Source organism: Coturnix japonica, chromosome 1 (genome assembly GCF_001577835.2).
Source record: "Coturnix japonica isolate 7356 chromosome 1, Coturnix japonica 2.1, whole genome shotgun sequence".
NCBI lineage: Eukaryota > Metazoa > Chordata > Aves > Galliformes > Phasianidae > Coturnix > Coturnix japonica.
In genome coordinates, this window is record NC_029516.1 from 70,237,807 (window position 1) to 70,248,999 (window position 11,193).

General features: G+C 42.3%; 1 protein-coding gene and 1 gene segment (V, D, J or C); one reads left to right on the top strand and one right to left on the bottom strand.

The window, feature by feature from the left end:
• Nucleotides 1–3,129: 3,129 nt before the first annotated feature.
• LOC107319171 lies at nucleotides 3,130–3,836 on the bottom strand. The segment is given in 2 exon segments: nucleotides 3,130–3,656; nucleotides 3,750–3,836. Coding segments are annotated over 2 exon segments (570 nt in total).
• Nucleotides 3,837–6,930: 3,094 nt separating this feature from the next.
• On the top strand, nucleotides 6,931–9,458 carry LOC107319263 (trypsin I-P1). The gene is made up of 4 exons (XM_015873961.2): nucleotides 6,931–7,142; nucleotides 7,685–7,938; nucleotides 8,468–8,604; nucleotides 9,205–9,458. The coding sequence occupies exons 1-4, from the start codon at nucleotides 6,946–6,948 to the stop codon at nucleotides 9,352–9,354; spliced, it is 738 nt and encodes a 245-aa protein (XP_015729447.1). The 5' UTR covers nucleotides 6,931–6,945; the 3' UTR covers nucleotides 9,355–9,458.
• Nucleotides 9,459–11,193: the final 1,735 nt, after the last annotated feature.

Consider the following 11,193-nt stretch of genomic DNA (forward strand, 5'->3'; position numbering starts at 1 on the left):
CTCCTGCTTTGTACTTTACCACACACTCTCCTTAGTGCCATCACTGGGCCTGTGGGGAACTAGTGGCCAGGAACCTGGCTGTGCTTCTGTACCACTAATACTGAGAAGTATCTAAAGTGCCATTAGTAAGCCAGCAGTGCCTCAGTTCTTAATACTGTCCTATGGGTTTGTGTTTCTGAAGGCTTTTAGTCTTTAAGATAGATGCTGCTGCATTGCTTGCCGGACCCCCTTCCCTCCCGTGTCCGGGCTCCATTCCCCAACTTTGCCCTTGTTTTGCCTCCACTCTTCTTCTGCCCCTCTCCAATCAGTCTCCCATTTTACAGAGGCTTTGTCTCTCCTTCAGGCAGTTTGAGGATTTGGTCATAGTGCTTAGTGCTCTTGCTGCATCGTGTGATCACTCACAGCACAGAAGTATGTGGCAGCATCCTTGGATGTCACATTCTTGATAGTCATAACAGAGAGTTTGTTCTCTCTGCTTACATCAAACTTGGCTTCGCTGTAACCTTCCTCATAAGAATTCTGCAGCCATGGAGCAGTGCTGACTATTAACTTCAGACTACTCCTTGACAGCTGCTGGTACCAGAACATATAGGCACGTGTAAGCATGGAATTATCCTGATAGCAGGTGAGGTCCACACTCTCTCCAGCGCTCTTGAAGGCATCTTCTGGCCACTGCCTGATGGCGTATCCCACTCCAGGGCCTGAAGGAGTGAGTTAGAGGAAGTGAAAAGAAGTAAAGACAGTGGCTGCAAAAGTTCCCTCACCTTGCACCTGCCCCACATGGCCAGTAGGATAGCCACAATGCAGATGGATCTGCAGTCTCTCACCAAGTAGAAGAGCAAGCAAAATGGCCAGCATGATGACAAGCAGTTGTCTCAGAAGAGAATGAGGAAGGCAAGAGAGGCTGGAAAGACTGACACCCCTCCCCTTCTTCTGATTTTCCCATAAAGCTTTGGAGGAGGACAGAGAAGACACGTTTTACATCTGAAAACATTGTTGAGTCATTAAAAGCAAAAGCAAGTGTTTGTGTGGCTGTAAGTTTTGTCTGTCTTGAGCTGGCCTGCCAGAGAAGTGGAGTTCTGAGCTCATGACAAAAAGATGGGAGTGTTTTCAGACCAAAAATTTTCTGTCTGGATGTTGCACTGTCCATCATTTGCATGTCTGGGCCTACCAGCCACAGACCCAATCAGTGATTTTTTAGTTTGTTTTCACCAGTGGCTGCAACTCGAGACATCTCCCCTGAGTTCATTACTCCAGGAAATTTAAACCTACATTCAAACCTAAATGCTGGAGAGGTACTCTTAATCCATGAAAGACAGTTACACCTTACAACTCTGAACTTCTGTCAGACAGAAGCAAAATATAAAGGAGGCACAAAAGTTGTGCTCAGTTGATCAAGTTCTGTTGTGCCAGACTTGTTAAACAGCCTTTCTTCTGACAAACATCAGACCTTAGCTCCAGGACAGTCAAACTATTTCAGGAAAGAAAGAGTCCGTGGAGACTATGGGAGCTAATTCAGGGATTATCCTATGTAGGAACTCTGAGTCAAGGCAAAACCGCGCAAGTGCTGCTGGGCACAACATTCTTCTAGAGTCAGACACATGAGAGTTTATCTCTTGTTAAAGATGAGCGTTTTTATTCAGAGCAACTTTTCTGTCTCTGGAAGGACAAAATGATTGTGAGCTCTTGGAGAGAAGGATGTATAGGGAAGACACAACACAAGATCTATAGTGTTTCTTGAGTGACTTGTGTAACATTGCTGCCTACTGGAAAGAAGTTAGAAATTCATCCCCTTTATTTTCAGCTCAAGACTTTTGAGGTTCATCCCAGAGATTCAAGGAGAGCAGCTGTCTGGATCATAATCGGGAGCCAGAGCACAGATCACAGGTACCAGCAGATGGAGAAACAAGAGTGAGTGAACTTAAGAACTAGTAACTGTCCCTGTGTGAGTGTCTGTGTGAGTGTAAGCACTTGCAGGTGTGAGGATACGTGAGACTAGGTACGAGGAAATACAGTGCAGATTCAAGGGCCAGCAAAGGGGCAGGATTTGTGTCTGAACACAGCTGTGGAAAGGATACCAACTGTACATGAACTGGTACTTTTATTGTTTCAGAACCAGCATAGTATGCAGTTGGATTTCACGGTACATCACGACGACATTGCTTAGTAGTTTCTTGCTTTGGAAAAAATCAGGAACTCATCACTGAGTGCTTACACCTCAACAGTAATTCAGTGCATTAAGGACACTATGTGGGGAGGGATGCTGCTTTAGAACCCTTACCTCGAAAGACACTGGTGTCTCTTTGTATCTGACAGACCTAAAAATCAATGCACCATAGCATCATGTAGTGCATTAGGAGTTAAAGTGTTAATGCTCACATTACAACTACAAGCCTGGAGGAGAAGAACTACATTCTCGAGGAGGCTTAGTGGTCAGAGAGAGGATAAGATATAACTCCTGGCAAGGTCACCTGAACAGGCTTTTTATCCTGGCACTCTTCTCCTTCGCTTCTCCTCGCTGCTGCCTGTCCCGACTGCGCACATCGCTTCAGTATCAGTGTAAGGCCTTCAGCTTTTTGGACAGTCTCACTTTCATTATATTTGTTTTCTTAGCTTCAATTCTAACTATATTGTATTATAGTGTGCTATCTTGCATTCCGATACTATATTCAGTATATTAGTTTGTTTCTCCTAAGATTGTTGCCACAGTTTTTAATTATTTTGGGGTCCCCTGTTTACCTTTTCCTGAGGTGTGGATTTTGCAAAATCCTTCCACCAGACAAGTCACAAAACTGGACCAAAACAGCCCGCAAACCATTGAAAAAGGGGTAAACTGAATGGACACTGATTGTCTTACAGCTTAACAGGCTGTAGCAATGACATAGGTATGAAGCAAAAAGGAACAGATGCAGCACACATAAAACTGATGCTTCATTCAGAAGAAAGCTGGACTATGTAAGCAATTTCAGAATAGACAGAAATCTGTACTTTACTGGAATATCATTTTACCTTAGGTTGCATACTACTATAACACACCACCCCAGTTCTTCTGAGGCCCTAATTATTTCAGTTCTTGAGATCAAGACAGCCTGTCCAGGCTCAGTGAGTATCATTCTATCTCTGGATTGATTAACAAACTGTCAGGATTGTTATGAAGTGACAGAGGATCAAGAGCTGATTAGAAAAGAGGAATTCAGCAATTAAATTGAACCTGCTTGACCTCTCTTGGTCCAGCTCCTCAGCAACCTTTGCCCTATGAAGATCCAGCTGGCCTACATTCCAGTATCCTCTGCTGAGAGCTACTCCCTTCTGGGGGAGGGTACTGGAGAGGAGGAGTTTATGTACAGAAAGGAAGTGACTTTGAAGTGTTGTGTCCAAACTGGAGGCACAGAAATAGACAGCTGAATGGTTTTTCTTTACAGACACGATATCTAAATGAAAGTCCTCTTTGCCTAACCTCTTAGCCTCGTAACCAGTGTGAACATCACCCTTATAATCCTGATTTTCTCCATATGAATAATAGATTAATTGCAGGCCCTTCCCTGGCTGCTGTAGATACCAATACATATTATTGTGATTATCATTTTGACTGCATCTCAGAGTAGCATTCTCATCTTCTTTCAGCACCAGACTTGAGGTTTGGGTTATCTTAGCTCCTGTGAGAAAAAAAAACAAAAGAAACACAGTCAAAAAGCAGACTACATTGTGCCCTCAGCAGAACAGGCATGAAGTCTCAGCTGATGGCTTACTCGCTCCAAAGAAGTACAAGACCATGCACCAAACTGTCCGCATTCTCACGGCTGCCTCAGAAGCCAGAGAGCATGCCGTGGTGAGGGACATACTTATATAGGTCTGTTTCCATTTCCCTTAAACCAATAGGAACAACTTCTGTAGCAGTAGATCTGTGGTGAAAACCAAGCTTCTTCCTGCATGAATTTTCAAGCAAACACATTGCGTTAACTGTAACTGTTGAAAATATGTAGAATCTTTCAAACTGATTCAGATGGAAAATATTCTGTCAGACAGGATAGTATTGATGGGAGATTGTTTAAAACTGAACCATAGGAAATTTAGAGTGGGTTTTTTTCAGAAATGGTAGTGGTGCACAGGCACTGCATATCCAGCAACGTGGTAGATGGCCCATCCCTGAAACGTTCAAAGAGACCTTATCCAGCAGTAAGTGTTCGTTATTATTGCAGGGCAGTTGGACTGGATGACCTTTAAAGGTCCCTTCCAACTCAAATAATTCTGTTCTAAGCATGTACTGTGTACAATGGTTTCTGTAACTATAGCTTCCATGGCCTTCCCCTCATCTGGAAAAGAAGAGTAAACACAAGGAGAACAACTATTTCTCAAATAGCTTCTCTCAAAACAGTTGTTTGTTCTGCAGTGCCACCTCAAGTCTTGCAGGAAAAAGCACTGCTGGGGAGAAACTGCTTTTTCAGAACTGGAATAGAGCACTGCGACTGCAGAACTTCAGGATAACAACGTCCACTGAAGATTTGGCTGGTTTCCTACTGGGTAATGGGAAGTGCACAGCTGTGATCAGTCTATAACCGCCTCATTTATTTGCTGGACTTTGAAGGTTACTGATATGTTCACAGGGCCTTGCAATAGCACTTGCTGACCTAAACTAAAAATACCTGGGAGCTGAGAAATGGATAAATACTAAGTTATTGAGTTTGAAGTGCTATTTTTGAGTGTTCATGTAAAAGATGTGAGATACAACAGTATGCAACATCACGATTTTCAGGAACTAGTAGCTTACTACAGGAGAAAAGAATAACAACAACAACTCAGATTACTCAGATGTCACTCCCAAAGTAGCCACCACAGCGTTTATCTTCCTTAGCACTTCTGTCATAAAACAGAATTCCCAAAGCTTTCACAGGCCAGTGCAATCTCTTATAATAATCCCTAGATGGCAACAGAACGTGGTAAAAATGATCTCTAAAGAAGATACAGAAGTGAGTAAGCAAGTCAGTCTATGAGAGACAATGCTGTCCCAGTGCTTTTCTCATAGTGATTCTTTTGCCTGATTCAAGCAGTGATGAAATCATAGCCCTGAGGTTGTTGTACAGAGCAAAACAGTGCTCCCTGGTTGCAAGGAATGGTGTGCTATGCTTCTGGCTGAACAGCTCATAGAGTCAGAAGAGCACAGGTTTCCAGGGTGTGTAGGGCCAACAGCAGTGGTATGTGGAGATGTGAGTCTTTCAGAAATGGCTTTTGGACTGGATTAACTGAGAAAAGCAACTGAACTTAACTTTGACAGTCTGCCAGAGAATGAACCTCCATCCTGATCAACCTGTGTGCTGCTTCTGTTATGATAAAGACAGAATTTAACCAAGCTCCCCTATTCCAACCACATACTTCTGGATGGGACCAAATTTGAACATAAAAAAGACTATATCAAACAAATGCTCCTATTCATGGAAAGGAGGACATCTAATGTGGGCCATATGAGCTGTATCTGTAATGGTTGAATTCCTGCAAATTGAATCTAATCTGTAGCATATCCATTTATTTATCTCCTTTCATCTTCTGCTCTCATCTCTCTCTACTGTTGGCAGCCCTAGTTCTATTCATTTCACGAGTTTACATTTTAGGAAGAATATTTCAAATTTCTGACAACAGTCTCTCTCTTTTCCAGTGGATTTGGGGCTCTTCTTTTTCATTTATTTAAAGAAAAAATTAATATTTAGAAGGGAATAAAATATGATAGTATTGAAGAGAGGGAGATGATTTTGCTTTCCTTCCATATAATGGAAAACAAATTTATTAAAAGCAAACCTAAGAAATTGATACAAATGACATATTTCTTCAACAAATGTACAGTATCTTTTAATCCACTACATACAGTGTTCAGGTTCTGGTTAAAGCCTGCTTTCTTATTTATGACAGGACCAGCACAGAGAGATCTCAAAGGTTCACTATGAACTGGTGCAATGAGAAGCCACCCATCTTCCAAAAAAATATATACCTCTATTTTGAAAGTTGTTCTTTGGAATAAGTGAAGACAGCTCTGTATCTTAGGAAAGGTTTATGATTAACTTTTACGTTATTTGTAATGACTATCGCTACCTTCCAGTGCCTACATTTGGATCTTTGAGTTTTCCACTGTTTAATTTTCCTCCAGAAAACCTTGGGTTAAAGATAAGCCATTTCAGAAAATATATTTCTTGCAGCTCCCGTTGCCAGTCCACCAGTCTGGGATCGAGGCTGTGTCAAGATCATGAAATACTTACTGCTTCTCGCCTTCGTGGGTGTGGCTGGTGAGTGCACTTTTACTTCTGCTTTTGCTGTTTAAAATGAAACTCATTCCTGAGGAACTCTGGGGCACAGACTGTCATGAAAAGTTGAAGCTGAGTTTACATTTGCAAAAGGCGTAAGGTAGAGCGCTTCTACTTCTTTTGACTACTAACTATCCTCCCAGAATAACTTCTTTCACAAGACACAAATGCCATCACGGTTCTTCAACGGAAGATACTAAAACGCCTACTGAAGTTCAAAGAAAAGACTACATATATTCTTGTCTCCTCCACCAAAAATGAATTAGAACGTACCTCTTACTCAGAAAGTCCTGAAGCTGCTGTAAATTCCTTGAATATGAAGGAGTGTTCCAAGGGAATATCACTGACAATTTGTCACGTAATTTCATTGTCTGCTGTTCACTGCAACAGGAGACAAGATTCTGGGATAGACAAACCATTCATCTTATCCAACAACAGCATTTCTATATTGTTAAGATCACTGCGGAAACATCATCCAGGGCTTTAGACACAAATATACAGGCTGCTAACCTAAACTCAATCAGCTCATCTTAGAGAGAAGGGAAGAAATATCTCTTAGAGCTGATCATAACTGCTATTGTGTATTTTTGTAGAGCCAGAGCTTCTGCGTGAGTTGTTTCAGTCAGTGACTGGGACACAGAGTTCCTTATGCCGGATGTTAACCTCTGCAATTTCTTATTTTGCAGTTGCCCTCCCCATCAGCGATGGAGACGATGACAAGATTGTGGGAGGCTACAGCTGTGCAAGGAACGCTGTACCCTACCAGGTGTCTCTGAATTCTGGGTATCACTTCTGCGGAGGTTCTCTCATCAGCAGCCAATGGGTGCTGTCAGCTGCTCACTGCTACAAGTCGTGAGTGGAAAACATACATTCCATAACCTACCTCTTTTCTTCAGATCACTTTTAACAGGAACGTAGAGCTGAGAGATACGGGTATACAAATAACCCAGTTCTCACAGAAGACAATTGAGAAATGAGTGGTCATTCAGAAAGGTGGGCTGTTACATCAGAAGAGGTTTGCCCCTTCTGCAAATGTTTTTCTGAATGCAGAGTACTCTCTGAAATGACAACATGTCATCTAGCAAGGATGAGTATGGTCTCTTAGAAACTGCATTAGTTTGTTAAACCTAATTAGAGTAGAGTAGGGAAGAGAATGGACTCATGGTGGTACCAGTTTGTCTTCCAGAAACGTTTCTACTGTCACAAAACAATCCTTCACAAATTCACCACCAGAACTGGAAATAAGATCTCAGTGTGGCTCCCTGGAATTTGTTGAAGGACAAGAAAAGTACCCAGCATGAAAAGAGTTAATAGATACAGTGACTGATAGACGGCTTTCTCATACCCATGATGGCTGTGGCAGTAAAGTAAATGACATTCCTCCTTTTTTCCAGTTCCATCCAAGTGAAGCTTGGTGAATACAACCTGGCATCCCAAGATGGCAGCGAGCAGACCATTAGCTCAGCTAAAGTCATCCGCCACTCTGGCTACAATTCCAACACGCTCAACAACGATATCATGCTCATCAAACTTTCCAGACCAGCCACACTCAACTCCTATGTCAACACAGTTCCTCTGCCTACCAGCTGTGTGACCACTGGAACATCGTGCCTGATCTCCGGATGGGGCAACACACTCAGCAGTGGCAGTGAGTGCTGGGTGGGAACGGATAGTATACTGAGGACCCTGGAGATAGTCTAAGACCCCACAATTAAGCCCAAACAGTACAGGGTAAAGAAAAGAGAAGTGCTGCAGGGCAAGCCTTCTTGGCGAAGCATTTTAAATGATCAGTCCATGCAGGACAACAACCATTCCGCTGCCCAGACAGCAAGACTTTCTAAGATCTGTAATCTTGTTCTGTCTTGGGAAGATGGCATTATTTAAGTCATTTAAGTGCCCTCTGCTAAGATGTCCACATTGCTGCACATCTTGAGTCCTGGCACCATCAGCTATTCAGGTCCAAGCACGAGTGATTTAATTAGCGGAGTTCTGAGAATATCACAAAAACATGTGAATGTGGATCTAAAACTGCTTCAGAAGAGCTCCACTCTCTCCCACTGATAGTTAGAGGTGTGGGTGGAGACCAGTTTCTAATTCTGTTAAGAAAGATGCTTTTTTTCCAGGCTCTGAAATTTCAGCAGATACACCAACAATAATTTCTCTTTGTTTTCTTGTAGCTAGATACCCAGATATCTTGCAGTGCCTGAATGCCCCTGTACTCTCCTCAAGCCAGTGCAGCAGCGCTTACCCTGGTCAAATTACCAGTAACATGATCTGCATAGGATACCTGAATGGAGGAAAGGACTCCTGCCAGGTAAAACATCTGCCACTCCTACCTGTTCCTATCCTGTCTTCCCCTAGCAGGGGATGATGCCACATGACAGACACTCAGTGGCATGTTTGAAACCATTTTTCTGACTAGCCATGGAGCCTTAGAGTAGAGGTTGCTTATTTAGATGATGTAGCAACTGAACAGATCAATACAAAGGGAAAGGTGTGATGACAAAAGGATTGGCACAATAGAGAAGTGCCATATGGGAAGGGAAAAAATTCCTCACTAGCATCTGAAGATTCCAGATTTGCAGGAAAAGCTTCACCATGGAGGGATCTCTAGAAAAAGAGTCTTCCTAAGAGGCAGTCATCACTTAAATGAGGTCTAAGTGAGATGCAGCCAGGCTCCAGCCTTTCTTCATACACAGCTGAATTATCATCACCTTTGCTCGCAGGGCTAACTGGGTCCTTTGTCCAGGTTCTCAGTCACCGGTTCCACCCATTACTTTACACTGTCCATACACTTGGTCATTTTTCCACTCTGTGGATCCCTTTCAATTTGTTTGTTTGATTATGATATGGAATGTGGCTTCTTGCTGATGCTGATAACGCTTGCTGAGCACCTGTATCTTTATCTGCACAGGGGGATTCTGGTGGTCCAGTAGTCTGCAATGGTCAGCTTCAGGGTATTGTTTCCTGGGGCTATGGATGTGCACAAAAAGGTTATCCTGGTGTCTACACTAAGGTTTGCAATTATGTTTCCTGGATTCAATCAACCATGTCTTCCAACTGAGACACTCATTTTACCTGACCTGTTTTTCCTCCTCCTCGTTTCCTTCTGCTTTAGAACTAGATGTACAAAAACTAACAAATAATAAACATATTCTGACAGCCTTACTTTGTGCAGAGTTCTGATTCTTTTTTCCATTGTTTATCAATTGGGGAACACAGACAAGTAGTATCAATATCTGTCTATCTATGGATCTATCTAATATTTGTAGTGTCTCTCAACTGGAAGAATCTTGGAACTCTTTTTAGCCTCAACTTCAGGAGTCCTTCAGTCGGTTATGTCAAGCATTTTGGGGTAGAAGATATTTTCTGTTTATAATCATGTAGTCAAATGCTACACATCCACATAAAGCAGCTGAAAGAGTGTGGTGAGCTACAGAGGCAACGTGCTTCTATTACAGAAAACAGCAGGCAGCAAAACAAGCACTCCTGATCTTCCCCAACCCACCGTCATTAGACAGAACATTTCCTAGTACAAAATGACTGAGAGCTCTACCTGGGGAATGAAGGCAAGCTCTTGCTAGGGCTTGTTCTCATGTGCCAGTACTGTGACCTACCAAGGCTATTTTACTAAATTGCTGGGGCTACTCTCCATACCATTTTGCTCATTGGACATGCTGGGCATTCGTTTTCCAGGAATAGTCAAAAGAACAGTGATGTTCCTTGGCTTTCGATTTCAATTCCAGTTGCCCCAGTCAGCCCCGAGAGTCCATGAAAAAACTTCCAAAGTTGCCCATGGGCTGTGCCGCTGTCTCCTGGGAAAAAAAAAAAAAAAAAAAAAAAGGAGAGCTAATAAGGAAAAAATGTGAGAAAATTAGGACAAAAAAAGGGAGTGGAGAGAAGTGGGGAGCAAAGCAACAAATACCACTTTTAAATGCTCAGCTCTTTCAGATGCTTTGTTGCTGATATACCTCTTAGATAATTAATAGGTATCTGAGCCAGGAAAAATTACAATATGCAAACAAGATCAGAGCATAGCATGGTGTCTTGCTGCTCTGAAAGTCATTGTTGAATTCCTTCTCAGCATCTTTCTTCATGGCTTTCTTTTCTTCTGGAAAAATCATCCTTCCCTTCTGTCTGCCTGGACCAGGAGACAGAGTTCTTAGCAGGGAGCTTTTGAAAGTCACAGGTTTTCCCTCCATGACCTGTGCGAGTGGAGACTTGAATATTCTTGCTTGGTATTGTTCCACAAAAATCAAATTTGTTACCTGATGTGCAGTGAGCCGATTCCCACACACACAAGGGAGACATTTATTTTATATGGTCCCCGTCCTCTGCTTCTGTCTACTCCAATGCTCAATGCCTCCTGTAGGCAAAGAAGAAATTCCGATTCTGAGATTAAATGTCAGACTTGGTATTCAAATTGTTGAAATGTTCTTATGGGCTCACCCTTCTCATATGGTTGGAACAGTATTTACACCTCTGATAGACTCAACAGTGAAAAGGAAGATAACAAAGTTGTTCCCTTTCTGTACTTGTACCGGATAAGGATGGAATGGAATTTGACACTATGGAAGCACATGCGGCACAGGTTGATATCACACCAGTGTTTTACCTACTGCTTGTCATCAGAAAGTCTGGGAAGAAAACCCTCTAGCTCCAAGGTGGTGTTAGAAATTGACATTATTTTTGTTCACAGTATGTTCCATGCAACAGACAAATCAAGCATGTGATCTAGGAATTTTTACCCGGAAGGGTTAAACTGAATGGACATAGATTGTCTTACAGCTTAACAGGCTGTAGCAATGACATAGGTATGAGGCATAAAGAAATAGATATAGCACACATAAAAGCTGGACTGTGTAAGCAATTTCTGGAAAAAAAAAAAAAAAAAAAAAAAAAT